This window comes from Otolemur garnettii, unplaced genomic scaffold (genome assembly GCF_000181295.1).
Source record: "Otolemur garnettii isolate 467f Iridium unplaced genomic scaffold, OtoGar3 scaffold00016, whole genome shotgun sequence".
Classification (NCBI taxonomy): Eukaryota; Metazoa; Chordata; class Mammalia; order Primates; family Galagidae; genus Otolemur; species Otolemur garnettii.
Window position 1 is genome coordinate 26,891,323 of NW_003852411.1, and position 21,995 is coordinate 26,913,317.

Below are 21,995 nucleotides of genomic sequence, written 5' to 3' on the forward strand. Positions count from 1 at the left end.
CAACCCCACAGCCTGAAAGTGGACAATGTGGCACCTTCAGAAGCCCAGCTCTGGCAGTCCCCAGGAGACACCTGGGGCTGGGGAGGAAGAGGAGCAAAGTGTTCCCATCGGTGTTGTCCCCAAAGAGGAAGAGGAAGAGGAGGCAGGGGGCTGGGAAGGAGGGGGCAGTGTGGCGTATTCCTGCTAAGAGGTAGTGAGAGCAGCAAGAGAAGCAGAGAAGGACTGCCTGTCAGCAGAGGGAGCGGGGATCCGAGGGAGGTAAATCTGGCTCCTCAAACCACCAGCATGAAAACATACAAACACGTTTATTATTTTCTTCGTCATTTTTTTTCCTCTTTAAATTTCTCTAATTGTTGAAAATATCCTTCAGTGATGTCATAGAGGACAGGGGCCCCGGGAGTCTAGGACAAAGGCAAAGGGCCAGGGAAGATGAACAGGGACCAGGCTGACAGCTGGAGGCAGGGAGGGGTGGCTTCTACCCAGAAAAAAAAAAAAAAAAAAAGGGAAGAGAGTATAAAGAAGTGTCCAGATTGGCTGAAATAGCATCCCAAGGAAGAGAAGAGAAGGAGACTCTTATTGTGTTTGCTGATTGCTTCGACCTCCAGTCTGACCGCTTCAGCGTTGGGAGAGAAACCCTCCCTCCTGCCCCTGCCCCACCTGGGGCACAGGGTCAGCCGGGATGCGATTGCTGGGAGATCAGTTGGAGGTATCAGAGTGAACACTGCCAGGGCCTTCTGTAGGGGAGGTCACTGATGAAGGGGTAGTAGCATCCTGCCAACCTCCATTAGCCTAGAAGGGAAAAAGGGAGAGAAGTCAGTCCTCTGAGATCGGGTGGCTATTTGCAGCAGACAATGACAATGAAGCAACTTGTGTAAAGGACTCAGCACAGGGCCTGACACATGGGGACACTTATCAAATGGGCAGCTATTACTACTGTGGGTGATAATACTCCCCCCACCCTCAGATGAGTTCAGGTCCCCCTGGGAGCCTTTGGATGTCAGGTTATCACTCTGTAATTCAGTGCAAGCCATCAGTAGAATGACAGCTGCCTGTCAAGACAACTAAGATTTTAGTTCTGACCCCAGCAACAACTAGCTGTTGCTGATGGTGAAGCACCTTCACCTCTGGGCCCTGGTCTCTCCTTTTGAAAAGTAAGAAAGTTGGCGGAAATGCTCGCTGAAGTTCTTTCTGGTTCTGGCTGTTCCGCATGTTTATGGGGCGCCAGGTAACTGTTCTAAACAGGGTTCTATACTAGCAGGTTCACAGTGATGACCTCCAGGAGGGAGATAAGATAAGCCCATGAGCGAACTATGATTCAACGCCAGAACGTAATAAACAGTAGATCCCTATTATTAGGAAGTTTCAAATGAAGGCAATGTCACATCCTGCTGGGGCATCAGGAAATATTTCATGTAAGGGGCACTCTTTAAGGTGAGCTTTGGAAAGTACAGAGGGTGATTCAGGTGACTATAACAGATTAAACAACGGTGCCAAGACGCTAAGGACTGGTCTGCGTGAACACATCTAGAGAGGTGGGGAAATGGGAAGCTACAAATGGGAGCTACACTTGGAGATTAGTTTTCTAAGACTCTTCCAGGGGTATCGAACCACTTCTCTGCTGCACACTGGAAGAATAAGAGTTGTCTTGGGCCACATGTTAAATGCACAAACACTAATCAAAGTTGATACACTAAAAAAACAAAAAAAGGTCTGTGCATACTTTTTGTGATGTCTGACATCACAGATAAGCAAAAAGTCTTTATAAAATCAGTATGCACCTGGCGGGCAGCAGGTTGGACACCTGTGTTAGACCCAAGAGCATCCAAACGATGAAACTTTTCAAAAAATATCTGTTAACTGACCACCCTTAAAAAAAATCCCAGCATTAAAATAGTCCAAGAATGATTTGCTGTAGTGGTTAATTCATGATGCATAATTCATGACTGTTCATATGTTTTATAACATTTTATAGCATTAAAATATAAGCAAGCTAAAATGCCTTTCCTGCCCAGTATACCTCAAGTCTGGAAGTGTTAATGTTGAACAGACCAAGTCTTAGACTTGATGAAATGTTTTCTATTCTACTTTCCTCTCGTTTTATTCTCTAAAAATTAGAGATAGATAGGGCAGGTATTATTATTACCATTTGGGAGGTCATACATCAATCCTTGTATAACCCACAGCACTGAGTAGGTGCTAGAAAAGGAATATTTACTTCATTCACGAGAGAGCAGAGATGCAGGGGAAAAGCGTCCTGGTTCACCACTGACACAGAACACAGGCCTGCAAACCTCAGAATCAGGCTTCTTTTTTCTCTGCCATTTTCATCTACTTGGCTTTCTTTTTCATTGGCTCACTGAAACGATGCTCCAATTGTCCCGGGGAAGCCAGGCCTTTCATTTAAAGCAGCTCCCATCAGTGCTTCAGCATGAGGGTAGGTTTTGCCCACACCCCGGTGAAAAGCAGATCTGGGTACCACGAGGGCATCCCAGACAATGCCAAGAACACCTCTCCTCAATCGTGGGCCAGTAAGTAACTGCTCTCAAGTTCCAATCTCCCGTCTCCCAATCCAGACAGGTGGGTCCTCTCACTCTTTTTCTCTGTTGGAGGACATTTCCCCCTGTTGTTTGTGATAGAAAGATTAGATGGAGAACAACAAGGAGAAAAATGAGAATTCTTTCTTTCCTAATGGAAAGCTTCTCCATCTTTTAGGGGCCAGGACTCTGTAGTATAATCTGAATTAAGAACAGAATTAATCCAAATTCCTATATGGGTCTGATATGGGGGTGACGCTATTGTAGCCTCCTCCCTCCTCCCCCCTAGAAAATATATTCTGCTGCTATTTTAGGTTGACTAAGAATGGCAGATAAATGTATTTTTCTTCAAAGAAAATCCTTGAATGTCACGTATTTTTTTTTTTTATTATCAAAGTAAGGAGTGCTTATACTATTTGGAAAATAGAAAATAGTTTAAACCTGAATATACAACAGCCACAATCCTACTACTCAGAGAGAATTACTGTTAGCTCTTTGATATCTCTTGTCTCTTCTAATCATTTTTATATCCATACATTTACCTGATGGAGGTTTAAATAGATAGATAAATAGGCAGGTGTGGATGTGTGTGTGTGGGGGGGTGGGGGTGGCTGGTGGGTGTTGGCTGAGGAGTACAGAATTTTAAGGAAACTTGACAGAAGTTCTTGAAGTCCATGGTCATAAAGCAGAGTAAAATACTGGTAAAAAAAGGAAAAAGTCCTGTGTCGAGTCAAGCTGGCAGGAGCTAAGTGGGTAAGGGAGCTCTAAGGAAGCAGTTAGAGCAGCACATAGAACAGGGCACGTCTATTAATTGCTCACCAAACCACTATTACTATTATTTAGCCACGCTCTAATTCCATTAAGATAATAAGTGGCACTAGAAATGAAGCCATTAGTAAAGAAAATTAGTTCTGTAGTATTTCATTAAGACGAAATTGGCTAAGCATTCTATATTGTCCAGAAGGTTCTGGGAGACTCAGAGTAATCTCTGATCTGAAATAACTAGAACAAGCCAACATTTGATCTCTTTTCTTTAAAAGTTCTGCTTTCTCAGACCAGTGAGTAAGATGCCAGTGGGTACAGAGGACTCACAGATGGTAGAGACAGGAATTCAGTCGTTCAAGCTGATATTAAAACCAGCATTTTCATTATGCCAGTTGGCCTGGTGAAGAATATGCAAAATCTTCTATCAAAATAAACACATTAAACAAACCTCTTTAACTTCTTTTTTTTCCACTCCTTTTCATCCATAAACAGGCACATGGTCACACAGACATGTGCACCCCTCAGATTTGGTGACCAGCCATCCCAGTTTGCCCAGGACTCTCCCATGTTAGCAATGAAAGTCCCACGTCCCAGAAGACCCCTGAGGCCTGGAAAAAAAATGACACCCTTCTTCATCTCACTCCAGGATATGCCAACTACGACCCTTTACTTCCTGCCAAACTTAGGACACTGTACCCCTGTGGCATTCAATTTAGATAAACACAGAAACATTTTAGAATAAGCACGTCTAACACTAAGAAACGTGGAGAATTCGTTCCTCCAGAGGTGCTTTATACAATGGCATATTATCTGCTGCCATTGCTAATAAAACCTCCCCAAGATCAGAAACTCCGAGAAGACCCAACTTCACCAGGTTTCCCATAAATTACCACGGCGGCTTCAGCTGTGTCATTCCAGCTTTAATGTAAGACGTTCAGAGGCTGCACCGTCTTGGGAAACAGCTGACCTCGCTTACTGCCACGTTAACCCTGGGGAGCAATTCCTTCCCTTTTCCTCCACTACGAGTGAGTGAATATTAAGTAGGAAACTCTGCCTTTGTGTGTTTATTTATCTCTGGGAGTGGTGAGAATAGAGGGCGCTCTCATTAACAGCGGGGTAGGGGTGGTGGGAAAGGAGACTAGACTTTCACTTTGATGTCACCCCCCACCCCTCTCTGATGCAAACTTATTTATAATGGACACACTCTTCAAGATGCTAACGTCAGCGACCACACTGAAGGGTTACAGGGGTGGGAGATAAAATCTGCAAAGCAAAATGTGCCCTTTTTATCTCTGGAAACATTCCCATTGGAAGAGAGTCTATATTTGCCCAGGATTATAACGATAATTCTGTGGCCTGGGATGCAAGGCCCGGGAAGCAGGACCCAATGTAATCTTTAATTCCATCAGATGGAGCCTAAGACAGCAGGGAAGGCTCAACCTGGAAGCTCACGGCAGAAGTTAATAGTAACGTAAAATTAGGACAAAATGCAGCAACCTGCCAAGATAAGAAAACCTAGATTTTCAAAACACAAAGATATTTGGAAGCAAAGTTTTTCAGGAACAAAAATGACTATTTACTCAACAGCCCGCCCTACTGAATTTGGCATATCATTTGATATATACCAAATTTTGCTAGAACTCCATCTAAAGCAGGGGTGTCCAAATGCAGCTGGTGGACACATGCCAATTTTGTGAGGACTTTTTTTTTTACTTTTCTGTGTATATTATGAAAAGTATGCATGGACCCTTTCTTTGCTAAGCAGCTTTCGTTTGTGTCTGTGTATTTACTGTGTGGCCCAAGACTGACTCTTCCCATGTATAGCAGGGGGATAAAAGGTTGGACACCCCTGAATATAAAGGCAAAACAGGCCTGCCTGGGGAGACAGAGGGAGCAAGGATGGGGCAGTGGCAGACAGGAAAATCCATGTGATTTCTCCTGGCAAAACACCAAGCACAGAATCTCAACTGAAGTCCTGACTTCTCTCTCCTCTGCTACCCTCCTGAACCAGAGGGGCCACGTGAAGGTGCCTCTCCTCCCCGTTGAGGATCCAGGACTGCTTTCCGCCCAGAACAACGGCTGCTGGGCTGCGGGCAGCCTGTCCCATCTCCTTCCTGCTCTTCCTCTGCCCTCACCTTAGCAGCACACCATTGCTGCAGAGAATTCATCACCTGATGTGACAGCCCAAGCGAGCCTGGCACTAAGAAACTCTCATTTGCAACCCAGAAATACGCTGAGGTGCCACAAACTGGCTGATGTCAGCACCGCATGGAGCTGGATCTGCATACGGGCCAGATGCCATTACCAGAAATGCCTTGAGCATGGGTGAGGAAGTGCACGTGCTCCGGGCCCTCAATCACCCAGGCACTGGTGGGGCCAGCCAGGAAGAAAAACAAAGAAACACCAAGGCATCCTCTCTCCTTGCCATGCAAACACGCACTCGTGCACACACACGTCGGCTCTCACAGGAGAGGTCACACCGCAGATTGATCATTTCTCTGTCACAGTAGAAGAACAATGTTTTCCTAATATGCTTAACCCTTTCCCAAGATTACACGGAGAGCATTTACCAAGCAAGAGTTGCTCTGGGATGAAAAGATGCTAGTGGAAAGTCCCCTTGGGGACATCAAAGGATTCACAATCACCCTGGAGGATATTCCCATGGTAAATAGATCCCTGCCCAGTCTGGCACCCCTCCAGTCCTACCTCTAGCTGCCACTAGAATCATCTTTCAAAAATGTCTAACTGTGATCATGTCACCTCCCTATTTAAACTTTCACTAGCTTCCCATTGACCTCAAGATGAAGTTCCCTATACTGAGCAGGACTATGACGTTCTTGACCTTGCTTACTCCCCATCCCAGAACTTGTATTTTATACTTCAACCATATCAGGCTACTTGGAAATTTCCACAACAGAGCAGCTACCTCATGCCTGCTTCTTTCCCCTTGAGTACTGTGCCCTCATTCATCCAGTTATGTCCTACTTACTACCCCTTGGCTGATTTTGAACTGAGCTTCAGTGTCCTTATACCTCCAACCTGTCCCCTGACCATGTCTCTTCCTCCTGCAGGACCCCCAGCTCTCTGCCTGCACCCCTACCCAGTGCTGTGTCTGTTCCTTCATAGGTGTGTCTCACCCACCAGACGGTAAGAGAAGGACTGTGGGGTTTATCTTTGATTCCAAAAAGTGCCTACTACAGTGCCTAACACATTGCAGATTTTGATAAATGCCTCCTGGAGAGGCACAGGAGGAAGCAAACACTTAGTGGCACCGTGACATCCATCCTCCATCGTAGGCATGGAGAGATTAATGGTGTCTGATCCCTGATTTCTACAGTTCAGTCTGACTATGTGTAGAACACCTAGAAAATATGCAAAAGCCAGCAGAAGCAGTGTCTAGTTTCTGGTAACTGAAATTCAGGCATTGAACTTCATAGCTTATCCCAAACATGTAACGATGATTAATATTTAAACTGTTCTGTTTGGACTTTAAGGAAAGAAGCTGAGAAAGACACTGGATCCTGCCTGCCTCAGGGCGACAACTTAGTGCACCATCTCAATGAGGAGTGTCCTCCAGAAGGGTACAGGGAAGGAAGACATGGTCCTGCACCTGGAACGGGCTCCAGGTCACCAGCTCAGGCACAGTGGGAAGTGCAAACATGCACAACAGATGGAGTCCCCTCCTGGCCTGTTGAACCTTTGACCCCCTTATCTTTTCTCTCTCCAGTGTGAGACCCACAGGCAGATTCACCTTCTACCTTAGGATGTGGGAACAACATTGCCAGACAAAATATAGAATGCTCAGTTAGACTTGAATTTTGGCAAAATAACAAATCACTTTTTAATATAAGTACATCCCATGCAGTATTTTCATTTGCTAAATCTGGCAACTCTATCTGGAAATAACATGTACGATCCAACAGAAAAGGTGGTATTCTGGCCTAGTTTGGTACCACAGGGAAACTCAGGATCAATTTTGCTGTTTGTCTTTGACATTTTGCATTAATATCTTCATCCAGGAACTTCATCCCTGTGGCTGAGACTACCTCTACCAACCCTATGTCTAGCTACTGCTTTTTTTTTTTTTTTTTTTTTTTGGCATTATTACAGTTCCTTTAAGACCATGATTGTGACTTGCTGTTGTAAATGGAAGGCTGCTCAGGGGTGTCAGCTCACCAGACACCTGCCATCATATTCCCCAGAAAGCAATCCTCCTCTTGGATTCTCTCATGCTGCTGCCCAATGTCACACCACCAGACTCCTGTCTAGCCTGGCTCCCACCAAACTTCTTGGGCCCCAGGATCTTGCTGTACAGGTCTGTATGTTCAGAGAGGTCAGCAGTGCAATCGGCCATTCACAGTACAGAACAGATGCCCTTGCTACAAAGACTTATGTAGTTCAAGTTGTTGCAAAGAAATGATAGATCCTTCCATTGCCAATGTGAGGTTCTTTTTACTCTACAGAGAGATTCTGAGAAGTGTTCTTGTGCTTGTGTTTCCATCTCATCTGATCTCGAGCCATCCCTGCCATCTTTCAAGGCCCAGCTGGACAGTCACTTCCCTCTTGTAGGTTTCTTCAAGAACACTGTCACCTGCCTCTCTAAATTGCAGCACTGCTGACTTTCTGACCATTAATTTTTACCTTTAACGATGTGTAGTTCTTATTTATCTTTTAAAATCTCCCTGTGAGCACCAGATCTTTTTGCTGTCATCTCTTAGTTTTTAATACCACAAATTATGTACAAATTCAGTGCTTACTTTGAGATATATACTGGGCATGCAGTTGTAGATAAAACAAAATTTTAAGGCATCTAGATTCTGCAATCAGTGAGTTTACTGCTCTGTGGGAAATAGACATGTGATAAATTCTCAAACACACACACATACACACACACATATATATATTGTGGATGCTAATACCCATATGCTAGCACAGAGGAGAAAACAGGGACCAAGAACACTGGGGCTTCTGGAAAGTCAGCCTGAAGTGAACAAAAAATAGATAAATAAAGAGAGGGGCAAAGGGAAGCCCTTTGAAAGGCTATGAAGAGGGCGGCTCCTGTGGCTCAGTGAGTAGGGCACTGGCCCCATATACCAAGGGTGGTGGGCTCTAATCCGGCCCCGGCCAAACTGTAACAATAAAAAATAGCTGGGCATTGTAGTGGGTACCTGTAGTCCCAGCTACTTGGGAGGTTGAGGCAAGAGAATCACCTAAGCCCAGGAGATGGAGGTTGCTGTGAGCTGTGATGCCATGGCACTCTACTGAGGGCGACAAAGTACGTCTCTGTCTCTAAAAAGAAAGAAAGAAAGAAAGAAAGAAAGAAAGAAAGAAAGAAAGAAAGAAAGAAAGAAAGAAAAGAAAAGAAAAGAAAGAAAGAAAGGCAGGCTATGAAGAACTCCACAGAGGCCAGAAAGGATGGAGCAGTGAACAGTGGTGAGTGACCCAAGATGGTGCAGGAGGGTAGAAGGTACTTGCCCATGTTTATCCTCAATGAGATGGAAAGCATTCAAACAGGCCTTTGCAGGAGAAGGATCATGTTTGACACAGTTGCCACTCAAACACTTGTATTGACTGGGTGGAGAAATGAACAGCGAGGACCTCCCTGGCCTGCCTGGCTGCCAGTGTCCATCATAACTGCACAGTTATGAGAGGCCATTATAGGTAAGTCTCTTACTCTGGATCACAAATATATAACAGCACACAGACCTAGTGCACTCTTAATCCTACTTCTCAGGAGGGAAAACTAGAACTCAGAAACCAACACTTGCCAAACTCTGTCCTCATTACATGTCGCTGCCTTTTGGCCATTTCAGGTTCCAAAAGCGAGGCTGTGTGACAGTTTGTGGGTACTACAAGCAGAACATGGCCACCCCAGAAGCTCGTGGCCAAAGGCAGATGAACTCATGCCCTTCGGTTCTTCTTCAGGGAGCCTTTGTGTTGTTAGATATTAGAACATATGAACCACAACACTGACCTCAGAAAATCCAGAGCATTCTAACACATGCTGCCACTGAACCACAATCCACTTCATTAAAGTTGGTTTTGGACAAGACCAACTCTCCTCCTCCAGGTTATATTTCTAAGGCACTAGCATGGGTGGTACCATCTTGTCAGTTAATATTGTTTACCATACATTGGTGGAGCTCTGGTCTAAGACTTGTGAAATAAGATGGTAACTGTGATCCATGTTCACTTGTTAAGAATATAGACTTTCTTATTACGAGCTACTACCTCAAATTTTATCTTGCATGCATGTACTGGGGTGCTCATTCAAAACTCATTTGCAAGACGTTATCGATTGCACCACTATCATGTGTGCACACCTGCCAGGGTCCTAACCCTGCAGTACTGAAGCACGTTTGTAAAGCAGCTCAGAGATCAAGATTACTTCAGCTCCTCCTTAGCTCTATTCTTTTTCCATAAATCTGTTGTGAAGACCCAAAATGAATACTGCCACTTAAAGCATCTGAACACAGAGGATGGTTTTAATTGAGCATCTTTGTAGCTCACACAGGATATGAGCTTGTGTAGATTTCTAGGCTTGGGGTTAGAGCTGCTTTCTCATTTCTGTTAAATGTACTAACAGAACAGTTATTCATAATGTTTCCATGTCCCACAGACTTAGGGGGTCTGCAGGCTGAACATAATAAAGAAGGGTACAACTTAAAGTTCATTTTAATTTAACTTTGCAAAGGTTATCCTCATCTCCTGGCAAAGAAAAGTAAGCTCAGCTTGAATCAGCTAAATGGAGGTGTCTTGATGTAGAGAACTCTATTTATATCTGAATAGACATCCGCTGTACTCACAACTGCACACACCAAAAACACAAACACACATATGTACATGAACACAAGATTTAAAAACAGGCATCATTTCCACATACTTCACGTTTGCACGCACCTGTAGCACCTATAGAATGCACATGGACACACACCCCACACACAGATGCAGCTTCTGCTGGAAAAGTAGCTATACACGATAACAGACAATTACGTTTACTCACAAAGTCAACCTAGAGGATTTCAACAAAGGGTATTTTTTTTTTTTTACTCTCAATATAAATTATCTGATTGGCTGACTCTGTAACAGCCCTGAATTCTTCATTTTATAACCGTTTATTTTGCTTTGGCTCTGTTGACAAAGCTATTATTAATAAGGGTACACACACAGAGGCTATACACACATCTTCCCAATGCGGTGGCTGCACTTGGAACACAGACACAGCCAGCACGCATGAACGTGCCCTGGTGGGGTAAATCTCAGGGCTATTTACCAAGATACAGGAAGCTAAACTCCTTCCACTTTTCTGACCATCCGAGAGACAGCAATTACCCCAGATTATCAGACCAACAATGACATGCCACGTAAAGATAGACACTGAGCCAACTCCACATCCCAAAGACTGGCATATTCAAGTACACTTAGGACATTAATAGCAATTTACGTGCCATCACTGAGACAAAGCCACAAAGGCTCCGTTGGCAGCCTCTTATTTTGAAGCCTATTATTTGTGGGAGTTACAGGCTATAATCACAACAGAAACTTTCAAAACCCTTATCTTCCGTGACGCACCAAATCTATTTCAGAGCCATAATTGCTATGTCACCGGAGAGTTTGCTGCTTAATGCACTCAAATGCCATTTAGTGTTTGCAGGGTCATTACAGCTAACAGAAGGGTAGGGGGAGATATGGTGGGAGGCTGGGGCGGAATACAGACAGAGAATGTTGAGGAGAATGTGTTAGGATGGGGGGCTCGCCTCCACTGTGTCTAATTTACTTATGGGAGGCTATTGTTGTTTTAAAAATTCTATCTACTGATGCAACAAAAACAAGAGCTTGAAAACAAACTACATACTCAAGAATTCTGAATTCATTTGATGCTATCCTAAAGCTATTCAGAGGATGCTGAGGGGGTGCCCTCTTTTATTCCGGGATTCTTATCAAAGTGTAAGGTGGTTTGATTCTTTAATTTTTTAAATATGTTTCTTTTGAATCGTGCTAGAAATCCCTGCAGTAGAAATCTGCAGTACTGTGGGCTCAGAAATATGAAATGGATTATTGGTGCCTAAGATGCTACAGAATCAAAAGGAGAGAGAGCACGATGGTGAGATGTCCAAGTTCAAGTAACTTAGAAGAACATGCTACTTATAGACGGATGGTAAGAGAAGAGGCAAGGAGACTGATAGGACATTTGAAATAAGACAAAACATCTAGTCTTTCAAAATGACATTTCCTTGACCTAAGTCTAGTTTAGGTCATAAAAAAGCTTTTTAAATATATATATTTAAATGTATATATATATATATATTATTTCTTCAACATGGCTATAAACTAGGCAAGGACTTATTTATTTGGCTTAGGCTAATACTTGGCACAGAGTGAATCTTTGAAGAAACTTCTGATTGAGTAACATGTCTCTAGATTCTTTTAGAAAATCCTAGGTTCTATTTTATGAGCCTAAGTTTTTAACTGATCAAAAATAAGCTTTGAGGATTAATCTTTTTTTTTTTTTTTTCTAACATCACTACCAGCATCACATATAGCTCTGCCTCTAGTTTTCCTGGGATAACAATGCAGCTTTCACTCTATGAACTCTGTGGAAATGGACAGAGGGGACTTGAGGCCTTATTTCACATGAGTCCTCCTCCATTCAGAAACAGAATTTTCGCTATTTTTTAAATGTTGGCCAGATACAAATTAAAATAAGTATGAGACATGCCTTTATAATTTGATAATTGACAGAGATTAAAAAATTATTACGACATTGCTGTTGAAAGGGGTGGAGAAATGGAAATCATCATAAACTGCTAATGGGAACCATAAATCAATAGAGTTTTCCAGGAGAAAATTTAAAATGAATCACAAAGATTTTTGACCTTTTCATACTCCTTGATCTAATAATTCTATTTCTAAAAATTCATCCAAGGAAGTAATAGAAAATATGAATTTTCTATAATAGAAAATACTAAATGTTCTATAACTGAAGCTGACCACCTGTATTATTAATAATAGTAAAAAAATAAAACCACAGAAAACAGCTTAAATGTTCCACAGTACAGATTGATTAAATAAATTATGGACTTTCCCTATAACGGGTTTCTATGCAGTTATTTAAAGTTATGTTTGAGAAGAATGTTTAATGATATGGAAAATATTCATAACATATTTTTAGTAAAATAAGTAGGTTATGAAATGATATGTAACTTTTCTAACACCCACACACACACACAAAACACACACTTAAACACAACGCTAGGAGGCTTTCAAGAGCACAAAGTTAGCAATTAATTTTCATCTGTGTGCTTTCTTGCATTCTCCAAGTTTTCTGCATTAAACATTTTAATCAGCTAAAAAGTAAAAGTAAAATTTAAATACAGCATCTGAGCAAGGTCCGTATCTGACTTAAGTCTTCCTTTTTTATGGCTAGAGCTCACTGGAGAAGCCAGGGAAATCTGTGGCCAAATACAGGTCTCACCAAGAGAGGCTGAGGAAACGGGGACTCTATTCCTTAGAGTAAAGAAAGTTAGCAAGTGATTTCATTAGCCTCTTCAAAATACAGCAAATTACCTGTGCAGAGTTCCCTTTCCTTGAAAAACAGGGCCGATGGAAATAACTCAACAGAGGAATCATCTTGGACAAGAGGGAGAGCTGCTCCAGAACGGGCATGGGGGCTCCTTTTCATTTTCTCTGCCATAATGCCCAACACAATTACTGGTTCATAATAGATCCCAAGAAAAATGAGTCAACCAATGAAATGCAGATCAAGCTCAAGGCCACGGAGACATGTGCCCCACAGAAAAGTATGGGGAAGAAAAAAACCAGCAACTGTTATCTGGACACTGAATCTATAAGCCATGACAGAGTTCAGGTCTGAGTTGGTGGAGATCACAGGGGACAAGGTCTAAAGAAGTCGGAGGTAAAAGACGGGTTCTGGGCTTCACTAGATGGTAAGAAAAAGAACAAAAAAGCCACTGTCTTATGAGAGAGATCTCTGGATGACAGAAATACAAAAATGCATCTACCTGTGGGGGTTTCAGGCAGGCAGAAAAATCCAGTCCCAATAGTCTGGATGCTACAAACAAACAAACAAACAAACATACAAACAAAAACCCACCTCAAATGCACTGACACCAGGTTCAACCAGCCTCACTTGAAAAAGCACTCATTAAACACCTACTATCCTACCATGCACCTGGCCTCAGTTGAGGGGTGGGATACAAAACCACAATCCTTCTCTTCAGAAAGGTCTAGTACTGAACGGGCAAGTACTTCCAAGAGAAGAACGGCCTGAGCCCAGTCACGTGGGATGGGCTGGGTCACAGATGGGAGCCCGCTGTCACAGGCACTGGGCTGTGGATTCTAGTGACTCGGAACAGTCCTACTGAGAGTCTACTGAGGACTGCCTCTAGGGAAAGTCAATCTTACTATGACAAGAGAGTTGGAAAACACGCAGGAACTGGTCTAGAGAGGAAATAAAAGGAGGTGCCAGGCCACATAGTGGTGCCCTTTTATGGGAAAAATCATGGCATTAGATAAAGAATGAAAATGGACACCTGCATGTCTATTGAAAGCTAGCCTTCAGACTTTGGTTTGCTCATTGTTGTGGTCTGATGCCTGTTTCCCCCATCTGAACATTTTTATTTTTGCTTATATTAAAAAATGGGATAACACCCATGGTGCATCTTACAAGGGTACATGTGAAATTTACTTGGTGTAGAATATAAACGTCTTAACACAATAACTAAGAAAAAGCCATGAAGGCTATGTTGACCAGTTTGATGGAAGCATTTCAGATTGTGTGTAGAACTAGCACATTGTACCCCATGATTGCATTAATGTACACAGCTATGATTTAATTTAAAAAAATCCTAATTATTTTAATAAACTTGAATTAAATAAGTGAATGCACATAAACTGCTTAACATATAAAAAGAAGTCCATGTTAGATATTAATATAATTATTGAGTGCCATTTTAGCCTGCAAATTTTCTATCCTTATTGTTTTTTAATTGTTCTTTAAATGGCTGCTTTAAACCACTTCCTTATTTTATTACTCGATCTTTTCGTTAATTGTTGTGTCTTCTGGGCTGCTATTGTTTTAGCTGCTCTTCCTAGCTTACTGTATGTTTCCACTGCTCTCCTTAGTACTCGTGTGTCTTACTTGCCTGTGTCCTCTTTAACCTTCATTTGTCCGTTTTACACGTAATTTTATGACACTCCTGTTGATATTATCCTTCCATTGCTTTGTAGTCGATTAGTAAATTCTTAAACTTTTGTTACTATCTTTTCTTTTTGATTTTTCTAATTTCATTCGTATCATCCTTGTACCTATTGCATCAATTCTTTTAACTGATTAAAAAAATCTACCTCTACTTATATGTCACACCTAGATTGCTAGAACGGTCTTGCCTCTATTATAATAAACCCTAAAATCTTGTTCTCTCTGTGTGTGATCACTGGGTCACTAGCTAAGCTGGCCAACCAGGTATGACACAATAGAGGTGCAGAGTGGGCTCTGTCCAGGAAAGGATTTATATACATAATTATACTTGTATACATAATTAATTTTAAGAAAGGAATTGACCAGTCTCAAATCTTCTACATGGCACCCCGAGAGGATATACAACAGAATATTTGTGACTACGTAGGTCCTCAGAGTTCTTCCCCCTATCATCCAGGCTCAAAAATTACCAGGCAACATAACAAATTCTCTTACTATAAGGTTTTTGCCAATTCCCTTCACTCAGCATAAGGGCTACAGGTCCAGGGTCCACCTAAAGGGAAAAGAATAGCGGCTTTGGAGTTTCATCTGGGTCCGTATCCTAGCATAGTCCCTTGCTGGCTATTTAGTCTTGGGGAAATACTCGACCATTCGGAGTCTCAGTTTTCTTATCTAAAAAATGAACATGATAATGTTTATAAAGACATTCAACTCTAGCGGGGGCCACAATAAATGTTGCAAGATAGTATTCTTAGTATGGATATTGGTGAAGGCTCAAATTCACTCGGGCACTTTAAGCATGTAATTAGCTGTGCTTCTTCCCCTTTATCCCTCTAGAAAAAGCACAGAGCTCTCAGTACTTCTGGGGAGTCTCTCTAGAACCCCTTCACTCTGCTGAAAGAGTGAACTCAGGGTTCCCCCATTAAGGGCCTCCTCATTTTATTTTATTTCATTATTTTATTTTATTTTAATTTTGACATAAAATTTTATTTTTATTTTACTTTGTCACCCTTGGTAGAGTGCCACGGAATCACAGCTCACAGCAACCTCCAACTCCGGGGCTCAAGCCATTCTCTTGCCTCAGCCTCCCTAGTACTAGCTGCGACTACAGGTGCCCACCACAACACCCGGCTATTAATTGTTTGCTTGTTTGTTTGTTTATTTAGCAGGTCTGGGCTGGGTTCAAATCTACCAGCCCCAGAGCATGTGGCCAGCACCCTAACCACTGAGTTAGAGCCTTTTCCTCTTAAACAGGGTATTCTCTGTGTAAGGCTCAGATGAGGATGGGCTTCCACATGTTCAGGAGAGACCACTCTCCTTACGAGGAAGAAAGTAGAATTTTAAGCAGTTGGGTGACTTTTAAAAAGCAAAATAGTTCATACTGGGGAGAGACATCAGAAAATGAACTGGACTTCAACTAAGGGACGCTAGGGGAAAAGGGGGAGAAATAGCAAAAGGTAAATGGAGGGAAATGTAATATCTTTTTTTTTTTTTTTTTTTTTGCAGTTTTTGGCTGGGGCTGGGTTTGAACCCGCCACCCCCGGTTTATGGGGCTGGCGCCTTACTCCTTTGAGCCACAGGCGCCACCCTGGAAATGTAATCTCTTACAAGTGAGAAAATCATATTATAATTTAATTTTCTAATATCATGAGTTTGTTTTTGTAATTTTTCAAAAGATTTTCTTAAGGAAAAAGGAATATAAGCCCCTTTTAAAGCAGGTACGTCAGTGCAGAACCCAAGGCAAGTATGGAATCAACTAGCAAATCTGATTTAAAATGTTCTTTCTAGCAGTGCTTGGCTACAGAATATACTGAGGGGGTGAGAAGTTAGGAGTAGGAGTGGGAGGGGAGCCTCAGACTGGAAGAGAACAGACAATTTTGTGGATAACGTTGGGCTCTGTCCTTTCTTTTCTTTATTATTTGTTTTGTAAACTATGAGAATGGGGTAGAGATAAGAAAATCAAGGGCAGTAAATTTATATACAAGTGTGTTACATTTGCAAAACTCAGAGAATGAACTCTCGTTAATGATACTAGTAGCATTTATGTAGAGGAAAAAGTACTGTTGTCTGCTATTTGCTTTGAAATGCATGGAAAAAAAACCCAACAAACCCAAGATAAATAGAAGGATGCTGATATACATGGGGAAACCAGAGAGTTAATATTAGGTGGTGGGTATACTGGTTTCAGGGTAAAATTCTTTCAAGTGTTCCACAGGTGTGAAAAATTTCAAAATAAAATGTTGAAATTTTTTTTAAAAGGTAGTATCTTTAAAGCAAAGAAAGCAAGGTAAGCTCTAGATAGCATTTAAAGACATCAGACATCAGAGCAGAGGTTGTAAAACTTAATGTGCTTAAAAATTACCAGGGGATGTAGTTAAATCACAGCATTTGATATAACAGGCCTGGGTGGGGCCTGAGATTCTGTGTGACTCCCAGGCTCCCAGGTGATGCTGCTGATCTGCTGGCCACACTGTGAATGGACTAGCAGGAAAGAACAGCCAAGCAGAGGCTGTGAGCAAGGGCTTAGGTCACTTGGGAGACCTGAAACAGACCTTGAACCTCCTGGAAGCCCCAAAGGGTTTAGGCTTTAAACACAAAGGTTCAAGATGAGTTCAAAGACATGTCCTGCTTAGGCTTGAAAAATTATTGGGTTAGATGAATTAGTGGCCGACAGAAAAGAAAATTATTACAAATAGAACCAGAATAAATGTAGGCATTTCTATATTTATATTTAAGTCGTCTTCTATGTTATTTCATTGTTTAGAGCAAATTATTATGCTAATCTCAGTTAACTTCTTGTACATGGTTAATTTGTAATAAAGCCTTCTATTTATTTCTGGAAAGGCTTACTTAAGCATAAAGTACAGCTCCCCGCCTTTTGTGTTAGGGTGTCTGCTCTCTTCTCACAGCAGGGTCACATCTCGGATACCCTCACCCCATTTCTGATGGCTCCCAAACAACTCTCAAGGCACCTAGAACTTCACTGTCCAACAAAGTAGCTACCAGAGCCAAGTGGCTATTTAAATTATCAATAATTAACATCAAGTAAATTAAAAATCCATTTTTTTTTGGTCACATTAGCCACATTTCAAGTGCTCAAAAGCCATGTGTTGCTCATGATTAACTTTTTGTTTATTTGTTGATTTTTTGAGACAGAGTTTCACTCTGTTGTCCTGCCGAGTGCCATGGCATCATAGCTCACAGCAACCTCAAACTCTTGGGCTCATGTGATCCATTTGCCTCAGCATCCCAAGTAGCTGGGACTAGAGGTGCCCGTGACAACACCCAGCAAGTTTTTCTATTTTTAGTAGAGACAGGGTCTTGCTCAGGCTGATCTCAAACTCCTGAACTCAAGCGATTCACATGCCTTGGTTTCCCAGAGTGCTAGGATTACAGGTGTGAGCCACTGAGCCCAGCCTTAACTTCTGACAGTGCTGAACTGGAACATTTCTAGCAATGCAAAAACTTATACTGAATAGCATGGCTCTAGAAAGGAACAATAGCTTTTGCTAGAGTCACAATATCTGTAAGAGAATGGCAGTATCTATGACATGTCTAAGAAATTCACATACAACAGAACTTCCATGGTAGACCAGCTCCCTATACTGACCACCTCCTTAAATTGACCTAATTTTCATAGACTGGACATGTACCACATGTCTTCAATGGAAGTTTCTTATATTGACCATAGAACTATGAAATATATATATATAAAATATATGTGTGTGTATGTAGCAAGTACCCCTTATAATGATCATTTCCAAAATTAAAAAAAAAATTTACTATTACACTGATTATACAGGGTGGTATAGTCCTTCCCTTTCAGAGAATTAGAGGACTAAACCAGATAATTCTCATTTCTTTTAGCTTGCAGTAATTTTATGAAATGTAAAAACTGTCCTATTTATTTTTGTATTCATGGAGCTGGATAGTAGAAGGATCTTAATAAACATTTGTTAAATTTGTAAAACGTTTTAAAAAAAACTTGCTTTATTCATTTACTTATTCTGTCAAATTGCAACAAAATATGAGTTCTAAATATATAACATTTAGAAATGTACAAAAGAATTTTTCCAAAGTGATTGGAAATCAGCCAGATTGACCGTTTTTTCCTTAATTATCAAATTTTAAAATAACAACAGGAGATTCTAAGAAAGAAGTCTGATATTTTATCTGAAACCAAGCTTGTCTATGAACACAGAACTCTTTCTTAAAAGGCAAGAAGGAGCAAGGGCCAGGCTAACGAAGAGGATGACCATCTTCAGAAATCAGTGCTAACGTTTCCCACAATTACACTTAGCCTATTTTATTAGCTTAATATTTACTGAAGTCTAGAGGGGCCATGCCACTTCAGGAGTGGTAACCACAAAAACAAACTGCCTTATGAGGCTGGGATTTTTCTTCACAGAGCAGAAAGTTAGGGACAAGTTGAGTCTGGAACAGCTAACCAGATCCTAGCTGAAGGACAAGATGGCTGCAAGACCAAATGTGAGCCAGCTGGGAAGGATGCTCTAAAACACCAATTCTAATGAAAAGATCATGGTACATACTGTCATCTCACAGAAGGAAACTTTCTAAAAACACAATATTCTCTTTTATTTGTAGCTTTGAAGTATCCTCTCTTCTTGCATTTTCATGAGAATACAATCGTTGGAAGATGCCTTAGACAAAATCCAGCTCTATTATCCTTTTTAGAGTTTAGGAAACTGAATCCTATGGAGGAAGAGTGACTGTCCACAGTCATGCAGACGAAGGGAGGTGCGCACACACACATACACACACACACAATCTGAATGTGATAATGTTTGCTGTGATCATATCACTAGGTTTAAGATCAATAAGACTTGAGACTAATTCTACAAAGAATTTAGGAATTTCTACAAAAGGAAGCTTTTATTATAGGTCCATGGTATATCTGTTTGGGCAGGGGTAGTATCTTTTTCAAACTATTGCTGCATGGTCCTGAATTCCTCTTCTCTGCTATAAAATTTAATTTCAAATTCCCTCCAAGATTCAGAGTTGGTCAGTTCCCTCATCCTGATTTTCCAAGAACAGGAAATCCAATCACACACAAACTACTCAATGAGACTGAAAAGGAAAATATGGCCTGACAGGCATCAGAGTTTTGTTTCATCTCCAGTAAGAAGTTTCTCCAACCTGACTTGGATGTAACCTGACGTAGCCTCATTCCCAAGGTCAAAAATGCTCATGTTTATTGAATGTGTGGATGAAGGAGTGAATGAATGAATGAATACATGAATAAGCCATTGAATTATCTGACATCATTTGTTTTCTGCACTTCTAAGGGCTTTCACTAAGTAGCTGGGGAAAATAGTTGAACTGCATGTGAAACCAAAATACTGGGATTTTCTTTGCTTACATAATTACTGTGGGCTGGAATAAAATGCTTTTCTAGTCTCAGATCCTGAACTGGTATGGTGCTAGGTTTAAAGGCCTTGGAATGTGAGAAGCAAAGGCACTCACTCTGTTTCCCTTTGGTTCTGTGCATCAGGCTGTAGACGTTCCCAAGAGGGGAGTCTATCTGGTCTATTCCTATTGCCTTCAAACTTACCAGGTGTCCACCATGTTAAGATCCCTCGATTCTCCCTACTCTCTTTACCCCTACAGCCTGGGGCTATTTGTTGGTGTCTGACCCCAGCACCAGAAGGTACCCAAAGACAACCAGCTGGAAGCCCTTCAAAATCCCAGTTCAACTTGGTAAAATAAAAGAGTTAATACTTTTTATAGTTAAAATGAGTTTTTCAAGATTTGCATATGAATTTTAATTATCACTCTCACTTCCCAGTCCTCCGATCCACATGTGGCAACATCGTATTAATATATACTTTAAGTGGAGGAGGTCTCCCAGAAGTAGTTAAGGAAAAAAATTGAAATTCTGGCATGTGGCCAACTGTTACTAAGTCACCCCTGTGATGTCCGAATGTCTGACATGCATTCGCTTAAATAGGAGGCTATTTTTGGCCTAATAGCTTACAGTCTATTTGTTTACTTTGTAAAATTTTTTCCCCCTCACCTGACGTGGCAGCAAAGCAAAGCAAAACAAAAATACCTATATTATGGTTTATCAAAATACAATTTTGATCTCTGGTTTGTCCACCACTATAATGATCACAGAGATAAACTGGTGTTGATGACTGGGTTGCCTTTACAGAGAGAGCACTCACACTTTGGGTGGAAATGGATAACATTCCCATTTTCACCAAAACTACTAAGAAAAACCTATAGGGATACCTACTTATATGTAAGACTGGCTGGAGTGAATTCATTACTTTAACTTTGCATTTTACAATTAAAAATAAATTGTTTCACCCTAAAGAATAATGCTTTCTGCTATCACAAAATTCAAGAATTCAAAGACAAAAGTTTGTGTAGTAAGAGCGTCTTTTCCTCTCCATTTGGGTTTCAAGATAGAATGTGAGGGGGATATAAAAAGCAGCGGAGTGGGCTAGAAAGTCTAGAAGACACTAGCTCTAAAGAAAGAAGTTTTGGGGGGGGGGTTCTACACTTTAGGGTGGTGTCACTTGAGCTAACACTAAGAATCAAAGATCCTAAGTGTAGAACTCTAGAATCATCAAACTGAAAGGGACTTTCAAGCTTTCTTATCCAGTGAATTTTACAAATGAAGCAATAAACACAGAGAGGTGAGGAGACTCCTCAAAAGAAAAGCCACAAGAAGGATCCACGAGCCCAATTTCAAGTTATTCCCACCTTGAACTGGGTTGTCCTGGGAGGTTCCAGTGAGGAACCTAATACAGCAGTGAGAGTCCCAGTAGGAAGAGTGTCACACAATGTATTGTTAGATGGATGGCTATCCAGCAAACAGGTATTCCTTTACAGCAGTGGTTCTCAACCTTCCTAACGTCACACTGTATTTTCATTGGTAAAAAGGGTCCCGACCCACAGGCTGAGAATGGCTGCTTTACAAGAGAGTTAGTTGACATAGGCTGGGACGCAGAAGCCAGAAGGAAGGACATATGTGTAGATGATGTACATGAGTGTCCATGGGGAAGGTACAAAGCCAGGGACAGGTGAGCTGACCACATTGAGGGGAAGGTACACGGCCAGGGACGGGTGAGCTGACCACGCTGAAGGGAAGGTACACGGCCAGGGATGGGTGAGCTGACCACGCTGAAGGGAAGGTACACGGCCAGGGACGGGTGAGCTGACCACGCTGAGGGGAAGGTACACGGCCAGGGGCGGGTGAGCGGACCACGCTGAAGGGAAGGTACACGGCCAGGGACGGGTGAGCTGACCACGCTGAGGGGAAGGTACACAGCCGGGGCGGGTGAGCTGACCACATTGAGGGGAAGGTACATGGCCAGGGGAAGGTCAGCTGACCACACTGAGGGGAAGGTACATGGCCAGGGGCAGGTGAGCTGACCACACTGAGGGGAAGGTACACGGCCAGGGACAGGTGAGCTGACCAGGCTGAGGGGAAGGTACACGGCCAGGGG

General features: G+C 41.9%; 1 protein-coding gene across 2 annotated transcripts in view; it reads right to left on the bottom strand.

Annotated features, from left to right (window-relative positions):
- Window positions 1–286: 286 nt before the first annotated feature.
- The window catches only part of PBX1 (PBX homeobox 1), a 271,030-nt gene continuing 249,321 nt past the window's right edge, over window positions 287–21,995 (bottom strand). For both annotated transcript variants that reach the window (XM_012802710.2, XM_003785751.3), the window contains one exon: window positions 287–789. Coding sequence is in view for 1 of the 2 variants with exons in the window: in XM_003785751.3 (XP_003785799.1) it covers window positions 697–789 (93 nt within the window). In the remaining variant the exon portion in view is untranslated. The remainder of the gene's footprint in view (window positions 790–21,995) is intronic.